Below are 15,519 nucleotides of genomic sequence, written 5' to 3'. Positions count from 1 at the left end.
AGAGATGATCTTCTGTTGGCCTTGAAGGTCTCTGAGTTCTACACCTGCAAGGAAATGAATTTTGCCAACAACCATGTAAGTATGGGAGAGGGACCAGAGCCTTAGATGAGATGCTAGCCTCGGGTGATACCTTGACTTCAGTCTGATGAGATCCTGAGAAAACCCAGTTGAGCCCTGCGTGGACTTCTGACTTACAGAACTGTAGGATAATAAATAGCTGTTGCTTTAAACTGTAACTGTAGGATAATAAATAGCTGTTGCTTTAAACTGCTAAACTTGTGGTGATTTGTTATGGCTCAGACAGTAAAGTGTCTGCCTACAATGTGGGAGACCCGGGTTCAATCCCTGGATCAGGAAGTTCCCCTGGAGAAGGAAATGGCAAACCACTCCAGTATTTTTAACTGGAAAATCCCATGGACGGAGGAGCCCGGTAGGCTACAGTCCATGGGGTCGAAAGGAGTCGGACACAACTGAGGAGACTTCACTTCAACTTCAATAGAAAAAGAAGACAGTCATACTCCTAAATTCTTATGCACTCTTGATTTTACAAGTGTTAATGGAAAGTTCACAAAAGACAGCTAACCCTCCATTCCTTTTTCAAATAGCTTAGTTTGTTGACTGAACTATCAAGAACTTGCCTTTGTCCAGTCATGCCACCAGAAATGCAAATCAATTTTCCTTGCTTAGAATCAACTAGACCACAACCCCTACATGTATAAGACATATCCCAATTTCAGAGATATTAAAGTATGAAATAAAAATAAATCTTATGATCAGTAACATAAAAAAACACATTTCTAAGAGGCTAGACAAAATGTGAACTGTAGTTCATCGAAGCTCTGAAGGTTCCACCTCCTCTTTAGCATTCTTGAAGAGCGACAGAAAAAAAGCATCATCTGCTTTCCACTATGCATATTAGTGAATAATACTCTGTAATTCACCTTGAAAGTTGACATGAGACAACTGCAAGTGAAATAACTACAGAATATGAAATATATTTGCTTATAGTGAAATGTGTATAATATCAATAAGGTATATGGAAGGAGAATTATAAAGTAGGAGACAGTATCAAGGATTTTTTAAAAAATGTACAATTTTATTTTATATGTATGTACCCCTTCAAAATATACTGTAGTCACATGATTAACTCTTATACATCAATGAAAATGAATGACAACTATACACAATACCATGAATCTTAGAAACATAATGAAGAGTGAAAAAAATAAAATCCCCATAGGCTACTATACAGTCTGATACCACTTTCATAAAGCTCAAAAAGGAATGAAACTAAAAATGTCACTTCAGGGTGAGATACATGTTTCAGGTCTTTCTTCATGTGACAAAACTATTAAAAAGACAGAGCAGAGGGATAGAGACAGGAGAGGAGCTCAAATAAATAAATGTAACAAATGGGTAATGTTCTATTTCCTAAATTAGGAGATGAATTATTATGCTTGATAATTTATATGCATGTCACATCCTTTTGTAAGTAAAAAATTACATTAAAACATTAAGTGTAAAATTATGCATCAAGTGTGGACAAAATTTATATTCAAAAGGTTGCTTTTTAAACTATGCTTATTTTGTCAGTCAGGGTTCCAGTCTTAATTATAGTCAATTCAGGTTAATTTTAACAAAAAGTGACATTAGTAAAAGCTAATAAGTAACCCTCAGGATCTCTGGATACCCTGAAAACCAGATTTAGAGGCTCTACAACCTCTATAATCACTTCAGATAATAGCTTCAGTGAAGACCCCACCGTCTCCACTGCGGGCAGACACTGCAGCTTACACCATGGGCTTTGCTGACACTGGATACTGAGTGTTGTTAGTGCAGCTATTTTTTTATTGCTTCCTGTGGAGCTGGATGGAGAAGCCGGTGTTGTATATCACTGCCTTTACTCAAAGACGTCTGCACAGCTCTCCCTCTTTCTATCACGAACTTTTAAGGCAGAGGTGTCTTCCCTGGCTGCAAAGAGGCTGGGAAAACAAGTATCTGACACTTTAAAATTTGTCAGGAAGGAGTAAGGTCCTGCCTCATTAGGTGATAGGTTCCCTAACTATAGTATGAGTTAGGATAATGGGCAGCCAGAAGAGAGATGACAGGTATCTTCTGCAGCCCATTCCTTGGCCATTCAACATCAACACAATGGTTAAAAACTATTCAGTGTAAAGACTGTCGTTAGCTGCTTTCTTAATACTCTTTCCTAACAGAATACTGATTTTATCTGGGGCAGCCATGTACCCAGCCTCTTTTGCTGTTAGAAGTTAACAATTTAACAGGTCAGGCAAATAAGACAAAGGAAACTCTGGATTTCTGGGGAAGCTTTGCTTTTCCTCATAAAGGAGAATAGGTTTGGCTGGCATAGGCTATTTCCCCCCTCCTTTTTTTCCTGCTTTCAAACATGGACATGACTTCTGGCACAGCAGCAACCTTCCTGCAACATGAAAATAGCATGAAAGATGAAAAACATGCTAATGAGGCAGATTTGAAAGACAGAACCACACATTTCCTGTATGTAGTTAGTATTGCTAAGCACTGATTAAACACTGTTCCTTTCAGTTGCACGCACACACTGGAAAACAGATGACAATTAGGTCTCATTACTGAAAGTGAAAGTGAAGTTGCTCAGTCATGTCTGACTCTTTGCGACCCCATGGACTATAGCCCACCAGGCTCCTCCATCCATGGAATTTTCCAGGCAAGGGTAATGTAGTGGGTTGCTATTTCCTTCTCCAGGCTTCAATGATTAAATTCATGATATTTTCTAATATGTGGGCTGTGGTGTTTCTTTTGCACTGTTAATAAAAGTAGATTTTGCTTATCAAGAACCACTTGAATTCTGAAGAGTATTTGGCGTGTAAAGGAATCTTAATGGTTAACAATGTTTCAAATCTGCATTTGAATCTTGGTTTCTGTTAGAATAACCTCCTTGTGTACCTGCGTATCTGTAAAATGAAGTACAACTGGAAACGGAGATTTTACAATAACTAGAAAGGACCCAGCTTTCTAGTTCTTCTACTTATTTTTGTCTCTCAGTTCAGTTCAGGCGCTCAGTTGCGTCTCTTTGCGACCCCATGGACTGCAGCACGACAGGCCTCCCTGTCCATCAACAACTGGAGTTTTCTCAAACTCATGTCCATTAAGTCAGTGATGCCATCCAAACATCCCATCCTCTGTCGTCCCTTTCTCCTCCTGCCTTCAATCTTTCCCAACTGCTGCTGCTGCTAAGTCGCTTCAGTCGTGTCCGACTCTGTGCGACCCCACAGATGGCAGCCCACCAGGCTCCGCCGTCCCTGGGATTCTCCAGGCAAGAACACTGGAGTGGGTTGCCATTTCCTTCTCCAATGCATGAAAGTGAAAGTGAAGTCGCTCAGTAAGTATCCGACTCTTTGTGACCCCATGGACTACAGCCTACCAGGCTCCTCCGTCCATGGGATTTTCCAGGCAAGAGTACTGGAGTGGGTTGCCATTGCCTTCTCCGTCTTTCCCAGCATCCAGGTCTTTTCCAATGATTCAGTTCTTTGCATCAGGTGGCCAAAGTATTGGAGTTTCAGCTACAACATCAGTCCTTCCAATGAATACTCAGGACTGATTTCCTTTAGGATGGACTGGTTTGATCTCCTTGCAGTCCAAGGGACTCTCAAGAGTCTTCTCCAGCACCACAGTTCAAAAGCATCAATTCTTCAGCACTCAGCTTTCTTTATAGTCCGTCTCTCACATCCATACATGACTACTGGAAAAACCATAGCTTTGACTAGATGGAGCTTTGTTGGCAAAGTAATGTCTCTGCTTTTTAACATGCCGTCTAGGTTGGTCATAACTTTACTTCCAAGGAGTAAGCGTCTTTTAATTTCATGGCTGCAATCACCATCTGCAGTGATTTTGGAGCCCCCAAAAATATAGTCTGTCACTGTTTCCCCATCTATTTGCCATGAAGTGATGGGACCAGATGCCATGATCTTCATTTTCTGAATGTTGAGTTTTAAGCCAACTTTTTCCACTCTCCTCTTTCACTTTTATCAAGAGGCTCTTTAGTTATTCTTCATTTTCTGCCATAAGGGTGGTGTCATCTGCATATCTGAGGTTATTGATATTTATCCCGGCAATCTTGATTCCAGCTGGTGCTTTCTCCAGCCCAGTGTTTCTCGTGTTGTACTCTGCATATAAGTTAAATAAGCAGGGTGACAATATACAGTCTTGATGTACTCCTTTTCCTATTTGGAACCAGTCTGTTGTTCCATGTCCAGTTCTAACTGTTGCTTCCTGACCTGCATACAGATTTCTCAAGAGGTAGGTCAGGTGGTCTGGTATTTCCATCTCTTGGAGAATTTTCCACAGTTTGTTGTGATCCATGTAATCAAAGGCTTTGGCATAGTCAATAAAGCCAAAGTAGATATTTTTCTGGAACTTTCTTGCTTTTTCAATGATCCAACAGATGTTGGAAATTTGATCTCTGGTTCCTCTGCCTTTTCTAAATCCAGCTTGAACATCTGGAAGTTCACGGTTCACGTACTGTTGAAGCCAGGCTTGGAGAATTTTGAGCATTACTTTACTAGCGTTTGATATGAGTGCATTGTGCAGTAGTTTGAATATTCTTTGGCATTGCTTTTCTTTGGGATTGGAATGAAAACTGACATTTTCCAGTCCTGCGGTCACTGCTGAGTTTTCCAAATTTGCTGGTATACTGAGTGCAGCACTTTCACAGCATCATCTTTTAGGATTTGAAACAGCTCAACTAGAATTCTATCACCTCCATTAGCTTTGTTGTAGTCATGCTTCCTAAGGCTCACTTGACTTCGCATTCCAGGATGTCTGGCTCTAGGTGAGTGATCATATCATTGTGATTATCTGGGTCATGAAGATCTTTTTAAAAATAATTCTTCTGTGTATTCTTGCCATCTCTTCTTAATATCTTCTGCTTCTGTTAGGTCCGTATCATTTCTGTCCTTTATTGTGTCCATTTTGCATGAAATGTTCCCTTGGTATCTCTAATTTTCTTGAAGAGATCTCTAGTCTTTCCCATTGGATTGTTTTCCTCCATTTCTCTGCACTGATCACTGAGGAAGGCTTTCTTCTCTCTCCTTGCTATTCTTTGGAACTCTGCATTCAAATGGGTGTATCTTTCCTTTACTCCCTTGCCTCTCACTTCTCTTCTTTTCACAGCTATTTGTAAGGCCTCCTCAGACAACTATTTTGCCTTTCTTTTTCTTGGGGATGGTCTTGATCCCTGCCTTCTGTACAATGTCATGAACCTCCATCCATATTTCTTCAGGCACTCTTATCAGATCTAATCCCTTGAATCGATTTCTCACTTTCAATGTATAGTCATAAGGGATTTGATTTATGTCATACCTGAATGGTCTAGTGGTTTTCCCTATTTTCTTCAACTTAAGTCTGAATTTGGCAATAAGGAGTTCATGGTCTGAGCCACAGTTGGCTCCCAGTCTTGTTTTTGCTGACTGTATAGAACTTCTCCATCTTTGGTACAAAGAATATAATCAAGCTGATTTCAGTATTGACCATCTGGTGATGTCCATGTGTAGAGTCTTCTCTTGTGTTGTTGGAAGAGGGCATTTGCTATGACTAGTGCGTTCTCTTGGTGAAACTCTAGTAGCCTTTGCTCTACTTCATTCTGTACTCCAAGACCAGATTTGCCTGTTACTCCAGGTATTTCTTGACTTCCTACTTTTGCATTCCAGTCTCCTATAATGAAAAGGACATCTTTTTTGGGTGTTAGTCCTAGAAGGTCTTGTAGGTCTTATAGAACTATTCAATTTCAGTTTCTTCAGCATTCAGCATTATTTTGTCTCTACAGGATTCTCAAGTTGTAAATAGTTCCTCCTTTGAACTCAATATATCCTTTTATTTATCACATTTGCCTCCTCTACCAGATTTTTCTTTGAAAACACTCAATTTTTTTGTCAAGTAGTTTGACATTCTCAAACTAATGTCCTTAGAAGTTATCTGGGATGATTATTAAAATACAAATTCCTAGATTCCATCCCCCAACTTTTATTTTAGGTCAGTGAACCACATTTTGAGGAACACTGAAACAGACTTTCAGTGTTGAATCAAATTATGCATATGATACTAATAAAAGTTCACGGACAGAGGAGCTTGGCGGGCTACAGTCAATGGGGTCACAAAGAGTCAGACATAACTAATGACTAACACACAATAAAGGTAGGTATCAATAATACTTAATTTTCAAGATACTTCCAAACTGTTTTAATTTTACATTTTGACTTGTAATCATGTAACTTACGATTTCTAACTATGAGGACATCTCTAACACCATTTCAGAAATAACTATTTTTGGTTATACTAACTATAATGTGATAATTAGGATGTATTTATGAAAAGCCCTAATTGACAGTTTGCTATATAAGTGAAAAATAAACCTTTGCACTTTCTAATAAGTTGACTCATTACTGAGTTATATTAGCTGTTATTCTCAAAATGAGATTTTTATTAGAAAAGGTAAGTTTGTACTAAAATTTGGAAACCAGTCAAGTTCCTTCATCAACTGCAAAGTAAACTTTCATACACAAACCAAAGTCAAGAACATTCTTTCTCCTCTTTAACTACACACTATTTTCATAGTATTAACACCAGCTAGGCTCTATATTATATAGGATCTTGAGAGCTGTTGAGACTCAAGCTTCAAGTTTTTGATTTGCCAAAGGAAAAGTCAGCATTTAGATTTATCCTGATATCTGAGATGTAAGGAACTCTACAAACATCTCTAAAGGGACATAGAGCAGATAAAGGGACACTATGTTATATTTTAGTGGGTCATTTGATTTATCATTTTCACCAAAAATTGGCCATGGCAGCTAACAAATGGCATATTTCTGCCTCCTGAATGGAACTGTGGGACACGGTGGTACTTAGGACAAACACTTCAAGGCAAATGATCAGACTAAAAATTTACATACTCTTAGGAAATGAGATAAGAACATCCACACTTTGGGTGGAAATGTTTTTCAAATTGTTTACAAGACTCTGAATAGAAATTTGACAAATTAAAAAATGACATATACCAATTTCGTTACAGCCTACCATTGTAGGCAAAGTCTGTTAGTATTACTGGGATCAGATGCTTTTAAGATATCTTGGATAAATTCTGTTGTTTTAATTGGTGTTAATTCTTTATGGCGTTACAAAAGAAAGTTTACACCACTCAAAGCACTAACAAAAATCTTTCTAATGATGTGTCTGTCCCATGCAGTATAATGCTTAGGGTAATTGGGAAATATTGACAGATTTAGCATTCATTATTTCAATTATTTGGGGGTAAACCTAAATTGATAGTATTACATGAGTAATTTATACATTTGAAATATGAATAAACTGAGATGGGGGAATGAAATGATGAGTGAGCCTAGCTGATCACTTAGCATTAGACTCTCAACACAGCTTTTAGACATGAAATAAACTCTCATTAAGTGATAAAACTTTGCTTCCTTGTGAAAAGTGGATCTAAAAAAGAAGCCAACTACTAGTACCAGTGATGAAAGACATCCAAACAAGTGATGGTTCTTAATTACAAGTTATATATAAATTAAACTGTAGAATGTAGTACCTTTAACTATGATGTGAATAAACCTATTATATATTCTTCACACTGGATAAACTATCCAAGTTGAAGATTTCCAAGTAGGACAAAACTGAAGAATTGACTAATAATATCAAACAGAATAAATAAAATTTACTTTCAGCATCTGAACTAAGCACATGTATGTGCACACACATACACAGGACAAATTTTTAAACATTCTTTGAACAATATGATGAATATACTATCACTGGACAAAAACAGTTGACTTACTTTCAAGTATATTTTATGGGGACTAGCAATAGGTTCTCTCAAGAGTAAAGACACCAGGCCATAAGGTGCCAACTCTTAGCACCAGAGAGACTTAAAATTTCATAAAAGGTGAATGATGTTACAAATTAGAGAATCTATGTTACAAATTAGAGAATCTGCCAATCAACTTCTGTGGAGTTGTATTTTTCTCAAATGGAAAAAAATCCAGCTTTATGCTACATAGACTTAAAAAGATAATGTTTAAGATTTTTTAGAATTGCAATTTATAATCTGATATAAAATAAAACTGCTGGCTTATAACAAAATGCTATAAGTTTCAGAGATATGAAAGAACAAAAATGAACTGAAAACACAGTTTATATAAATCACAGTCCCAGAAATGAAAATTAGTCTCTTACAGAAAGGAATAGTGAAACTCAGTGTGTACTTTTACTAACACACCTTAAAACTATTTTGTGGACAGCCACTTTCGACTGCAAATTGTAAACTGCCACTTGATACATTTAATCAACATTAAATCAATTCTGAGGCAAGACAATGAACGCACAATACTCGAATAGCGTTAATAACTTCCTTCCTTGATAAACAACCTCCAGGCATTATTCAGAAGTTGAATTATTTGATGCCTTGGGAAGCAGTGTCCACTGAGCTTTCCTTCCTGACCTGAAGAGACTCACTGCTGATGGACAATAATTCTCGAAGTTCCTTATTTTCAAGCTGGAAAAAAAAAAAAAAAATGTATGTTCATTTCAGGTATTCTGTCAAACTGTATCAGAACCCATTGTTTGCGGCTTGAAACAGAAAGTATATTATTTGCCCTGACCTCACATCCAGCCCGGAGCTAGGGGGCCCTCATTGCTCCAGACCCGATTCCCACCCCATCCCCGGGGTGAGGTCCCAGCAGGGATCAGTCCCAGTATCCTCTTCCCAACAGGCCTGGGGGCAGCCCTCCCCCTGCCCAGCCCCTTTCCACCCTCCAGCCCCTCCTGCCCTGCCTGCTGCCCTCTCTCCAGGCCCCCTCCACCCACACACAGTGAAATAAAAGCCTCCCACCCCGCTCAAAAAAAAAAAAAAAAAAAAAGAAAGTGTATTATTTTACTTTTAAAAGTTTTAAAGAAACAAAAGAACTGAGAAGTTCCTAAAACTCTACTTATTTATTCAGTTAAAAAACATTTACTGAGTAATTTCCACATGCCAGGTGTTAAGACTACACATGAAAAAAACAGGGTCCCGCTCCACTAAAGGAATTCACTGCTTGTCAAAATCTTTATGGTTCCCACAAGTTTCACTATTGTTTCTTCTGTCTTTCAAATTCCTAATAACATTTTCATTCTGCTTAACCTTCTCTCCTAGATGTCCTATAGTTTTGGAGAAAGGAAGGAAAGGGGGAAAATAATTACTGGGCACACAGCCAGGTTCCACATGGGTGTCTTACATATATTATCTCATACAGTATGCAGGGGAGGCACCATTGTCTACATCTGTGTTCTCTTGCGATGAGGACACTGGCTCCCAAAAGTCCAAAAACCTGCCCATATTCAGATAACCTGCATGTGGTATTGCTGGTTTTAATCTGATACCCACATTTTTTCTACTGCATTAAGTAAGACTTGACTCACATTTCCTTAGGGCTGTTTCCATAACTGAAGTAAATTAGGGATGGCACAGACAAGGTCATTCTATCATTTTAACTAACTCCTATCCTAATTGGGTCTTTGCCACTCCCTTTGATTTCCAGATACAGCAGTTTGCACTCTTCATCCTTATTCTCTGCAGGAAATTCTGGTAAACCACAGCATTTTCAGGTTTCACCAAGACATACCCTGTATCTCTCTCCTAGCATTTACACACCATTTCATACCAAAAAAATTTAGTAGTTTTATTGCTATCATTAGACTCTGAGGAGGGACCCTGTCTTTTTCTCTCTGGTATTTTCCAAGGGCCCATGGCAGAATTTGTAATAAGTGTAACATTCATATCATCTATTGTAATGTTTCTCTTTAACAATTGTATGGGCACACTAACACTCCAGGCCTTTCTTTGTAAATTATTCCCATTTTAATCAAAACATTAAAACAGCTTTAAAACAAAATCAAGACTTTAAAAATTGATTAAAAAAAAAAATCAAGACTAAAAGACCTGTAAAATAGTCTGCAGTCCCTTGGCTTTGTTTCCCAAAGGCAACCACTTTTAATATTTTTATCTATTTCTTTAGGTGTTTACTTCCATAATTCTAAATAATATGTCTTGTACTGCTATTTCCTGATCATCAAGTTTAAACAGTATCTATTTGAGTTCTTTTTACAGCAAATGAGGGACTTTAGCTCACATGTAATCTGTCCTTTCCACTCCCTTTACCCTCTCAGTATGATATATCAATTTCTAGCCAATAAGCATTTTCATTGTTTGCTTCTGATTACATTTCCTTTCTTCAAAAGGGTATGGAGGATGTTTTAATTTTAAATCAGACCACAGAGGAAACATCAATACACTGCAGTGATATACAATGATGGCATACCTTTCAGACTGAAAACTCCCTAAGATATTATGAACCTAAAATGGCAACAATCTTACCTCTAATTGCGCTAGTTTTTCCTGAATCTTACAAAATTGGTCATCATCCATTTGAACTGCTTTCCTCATCACTTCTCCCATTTCACAGATTCTGTCAATCTGATTCTCAATTTCCTGTGAAGATATTCAGAATAAGAAAGTGAAAAAGTCATTTTTTAGCAGATATGAAGGTCATGAGACCATGTGTATTATAATGTTAAAAATTCATTTAATCTGTGGTACAGAGGTTATAGTAATTTCACTACAATCTAAGTCCTCAGAGGTAAAGCCATAATAAACTTATCTTGTGATATTCACAGATAATTCATTTTCAGAAGATTGACTCTAGTCCAATCATCCATTAGATATTGGATGCTATCTCTAAATGGCTGTTTAACTTAAATTTAAATACTTTTATTGGCAGGAAGCTTGCCACATTCCAAGGTACCTTATTCTATCTTTGGACATCTCTCTTAGCAGGCTTTTCATATACGCTAAATTCTGTCTTCTTCAAGGATCAGGTTTTTCTCCTTTGGACCACAGATGAAAGTCATTCACATATTTAAAAGATCCCTGTTCCCTATGACCTTACTTAGTTAAATTCATTAAAATGCTTTCAATGGAATCTAAGATGAAACTTATCTTCCATAAATTCCACTGCAGCAAATAGTGAGGTGTCAATCTATTAATTTAGGATTAAATGATATAGTACATGCAAACGTACAAAGACAACTCTAAAGCACTCTACAAACTTAAGAATAATTACTGCATCTCCCAAATTAAACCATAAGCAATGAGAGTATAGAAACTACGCCATTTTTTTTTTTTAAACCGTACTTTTCTCTCCTAACAACACAGTATGATGCTATGTATACTGACTCTCCTGCTATGTGCCAAGTACTATGTTAGGGATAAAAGATAATTCACGCTCCTTACAAGCAAGGAGCTTACAATTTAGTGAAACGTACCATAATAACAACTCAAGTATTTACTGAATACCTTTAATACTAACAAGCTTCCCTTGTGGCTCAGCTGGTAAAGAATCTGGCTGCAAGCCAGGAGACCTGGGTTCAATCCCTAGATTGGGAAGATCCCCTGGAAAAGGGAAAGATTACCCACCCCAGTATTCTGGCCTGGAGAATTCCATGAACTGTACAGTCCATGGGGTCCCAAAGAATCAGACATGACTGAATGATTTTCATTTTCACTTTAACGCTAACTGACATTGTTCAGTGGAAAAACTAAGTGTTCATTAACATCTTGAAGAGAGATCTTAGTGGAGGGATGAACTTGAGTCTTACTCAGATAAAAGGCCCTTTACCCCCTTTTTTCTACTCATATCTTTACAAAGCTATACTAAAACCTACAGCAAATGTGGTAAACATGAAAGGAAAACAAGCTTACTTCAAAAGCAAGCACATGATCTAAAACAACGTCAAGATTTCAATTCATTTAGAATTTATCCATCAAAGTTTCTTACTGCAGAGTGAGACTGGTGAGCTTTCAGGACCGGTTCAGCATCCGCTGCTTTTTTAGCAACCATTAATTGTAACATCTGTTTTCGGTATTTGCTCATGATGAGTTCCAAAGCATCCTGGTGTTCCTCCAAGGAAACCCATAGCTCTATCAAAAAACAAAATAACTTGGCAGTGATGTCTGAAATACCTCCTAAAGCCAAACTCAAACAGCTGGATTTTATGACATGTGTGAAATATTATGAACCCAAAGATGTAAATTGGTGTTTAAGTCCACAAAACTCAACAATCATGGTCTATGCAAAAAAAAATCTTTCCAGGCAGCAACAGCAAAATCTGGTAGAATCAACATGGGATGTGGCATCAGAAGACGAGTTTAAGTTCAATTCTGTGAATTACTAGATTACTACTCTTAAATCATGTAACCTCTCTGAGCCTATTTCTTATCTGCCTTGTAATAATAAAAACCTGGCTTGTCTACTTCAAAATGAACATATGAGAATACATATATGTATTGCATGATATATGTGAAGGCCCTCTGTAAATTTATATACAAATAACTATTCATACTACTATCATTAACAATATATTCACCAAGCCCAAGAATATACACCCGAGGATTAACTTCAGCTCTTCCACCTTGCATAAGAACATAAAAATCTCTTCAATCTTAGCTTTAAAGTTTATTTCAATTAATGTTTAAACATTAAATCTTAAGCCCTTGAGGATATTAACTCTTCCATTATGCAACCCTCAGTCTCCAGACACCTAACAGGCCATGCAATAATAATTCAACTCTACTAAGCACCTCTTGTATAAGCTGCGTTTAAATACAAAATCAGTCAGATGACCTTGAAAAGAGTAATGTAATAAACTTTACTGCTACTGGGTCATCATAGGCTATGGCAACCCACTCCATTATTCTTGCCTGGAGAATCCCATGGACAGAGGAGCCTGGCAGGCTACAGTCCATGGGGTCGCAAGAGTCGGACACGACTTAGTGACTAAATCACCACCACAGCATGTGCACTTTTGTGACTTGTCATTTTTTGCAAGAACTTTTGAAATATTACTGGATATGAGAAAATCATTACACACAAAAAGGCCTGACTAACCTCTGTTTTCCTGCTGCAAGTCTCTAATCTGTGTATTCTCTTGGGACAGCAGAATGTGAGGTTTGTATTTGGACATGTCCTTTATATCGGATGCATCCTCTTGATACTGGACAAACAAGAGACAAACTAATCGAGCCGTAAACATAACAGCCGCAGATGCAACTGAAGAGGAAGGAGGCAGAACTCCAGGACAGCACTGGCAGCCCCGACCCCACAGAAAGGTCTCACAGCCACCCTCTGGGACCAGAAAAAAACTCCAAGCCGAGTTTCCACTTTACCTCATCCTCCCCCCCTCAAGTGTCCAGAACCCGAGGGCACGGGCCCGTACCCTCTGCCTGACCTGGTCCGGAAGCGCTGTCCCCGCCTCCCGCATAGCGGCTACCCGCCGGTGCAGAGCCGCCGACTGATCCACTAGTGACTCGGCAGCCGCATCGTGCTCCCTCAGCCTCTCCAGTAGAGTCTTAGCGTCTGTCAGAATCTTCTCGATGGTGCAGCTCATAGCGGCCCCAGGACCGCAGTCAGAACACCGCTCACCAGTGCCAAGGACTCAGCGCGTCCCTAAGCGAGTCTCAGCTTTACAGACGTCACTTCCGGGTACGTTTAAAAGGAGCCTCGGCGGCAGCCGCGATATGCGCTTGCGCAGTGGCAGCCTCGGTGGCTGGTGACCGTCTTTAACCTGTGGCTTCCCCGCTTCCTCGCCTTGTGCAAGAGCCCCAGAGGCCTGCCCTTGCCACGCCTTTGGTTTCCTGTTTCCACTGCCTGGTGGTCAAGTTGTGTTAAGGCTGGGCTAGTCTTGAGTTTCCCCTGTTCCTACTGGTTTTGATTGATGTGGATTGCTCTTATCACCGTTTAATATTTTTTTTCTTTTAATGTGGTAAACACGCTTTAAATTTATCAGCTTAACCAATAGTATTAAGTACATTCAAGTTGTTGTGCAGTCATCATTACCATTCATCTGCAGAATTCTTCTCATTTTGCAAAACTGAAGTCTTAACAGTCTCTTGGACTGCAAGATCAAATCAGTCAGTCCTAAAGGAAATCAGCCCTGACTATTCATTGGAAGGACTGATGATGAAGCCTAAGCTCAAGTACTTTGGCCACCTGATGCTAAGAACCGATTCACTGAAAAAGACTCTGATGCTCAGAAGGGTTGAGGGCAGGAGGAGAAGTGGGTGACAGAGGATAAGATGGTTGAATAGCTTCACTGATTCAATGAATTTGAGCAAACTCTGGGAGATGGTGAAGGACTAGAAAGCCTGGTGTACTGCAGTCCATGGGGTCACAAAGAGTGGAAAGCTACTTAGCAACTAAACACAACAGCATTAGACTTTAACTCCTTATTCTGCCTTCCTCTCAGCCCTTGGCAGCCACTCCTCTATTTTGTCTCTATGAATTTAACTACATTAGATACCTCATACAAGTGGAATCATAGAAAACATAATTGTCATTTTTGTGAATGGCTTATTTCACTTGGCATAATGTCCTCAAGGTTCATCCATGCAAGCAGAAATTCCTTTCTTGTTAAGACTGACTAATATTCATATATATGTGTGTGCATATGTATAGGCTTCCATGGTGGCTCAGCGGTAAAGAATCTGCCTGCCAGTGCAGGAGACTTCATGTTATGTCCCTGGGTCAGGAAGATCCCATGGAGGAGGAACTGGCAACCCACTCCATTATTCTTGCTTGGAGAATCCCATGGACAGAGGAGCCTGGTGGGCTACAATCTGTGGGGTCACAAAGAGTTGGACATGACTCAACAATGACAGCTACTGATGGACCCTTGGGGAGCCTTCATCTTTTTGCTGTTGTGAATAATGCTGTTATGAACACATGTATAAATATCTGTTTGAATTCCTCCTTTAAATTCTTTTGAGTGTATATCCAGAAGTGGAATGGGGACATGGTTAATTCTATTTTTAAATTTTTGAGGAATGACCAAACTGTTTCCCACAGTGGCTGCATCATTTTACATTTTTACCAACAGTACATAAGGGTTTCAATTTCTTCACATCTTTGCATACACTTGTTATTTTATGTTTTCTTCAATAGCCATTTTAATGGGTGTGAGGTAGAGTCATTGTCTGCTTACCTATTTTTTTCTATTTTAGCTCAATTATTAATTGAAAATAAATTTAACTAGAACAGCAATGAGTTGTGCTATTATATCACAAGCTTGTGTGTCAAGCTTTGTTCTTTTCCATTGATTATTACTGTAAATATTTTTGAAAAGTCTTGTTTCAGGCACTGTTTAGTGTCTGGAAATACAGCAGAGAATGACACAAGGTCTTGACCCTTAGGGAGTTTATATTCTAATGGGAGAAAGAGTTCAAACTCTTATAAATAGTTGAAGGTAATAACAGAATTAGGAACCCAGTGAAAGGGCAAGAGTGCCATGGCAGTAGTGAGAGGTCAGAGAAAGGGGTTGGAGAGGAGAATTGACTTTTTACCTTTGTATTCTCAGCATATTCTGGAAGAAAATCTGCCTACCATACCTCCTATAGATAATACGGCTGGCCCACTTACCCCACTGTTGCAG

At 38.7% G+C, this 15,519-nt stretch overlaps 1 protein-coding gene across 1 annotated transcript; it reads right to left on the bottom strand.

Moving 5' to 3' along the window:
- Positions 1–1,075: 1,075 nt before the first annotated feature.
- SIKE1 (suppressor of IKBKE 1) lies at positions 1,076–13,570 on the bottom strand. The gene is made up of 5 exons (XM_005911075.3): positions 13,321–13,570; positions 12,981–13,086; positions 11,871–12,013; positions 10,412–10,525; positions 1,076–8,554 (listed from the first exon to the last, which is right to left on the bottom strand). The coding sequence occupies exons 1-5, from the start codon at positions 13,477–13,479 to the stop codon at positions 8,453–8,455; spliced, it is 624 nt and encodes a 207-aa protein (XP_005911137.2). The 5' UTR covers positions 13,480–13,570; the 3' UTR covers positions 1,076–8,452.
- Positions 13,571–15,519: the final 1,949 nt, after the last annotated feature.

Source organism: Bos mutus, chromosome 3 (genome assembly GCF_027580195.1).
Source record: "Bos mutus isolate GX-2022 chromosome 3, NWIPB_WYAK_1.1, whole genome shotgun sequence".
Classification (NCBI taxonomy): Eukaryota; Metazoa; Chordata; class Mammalia; order Artiodactyla; family Bovidae; genus Bos; species Bos mutus.
The sequence above is the reverse complement of the archived record's forward strand: the minus strand, read 5'-3'. Positions and strand labels throughout refer to the sequence as shown.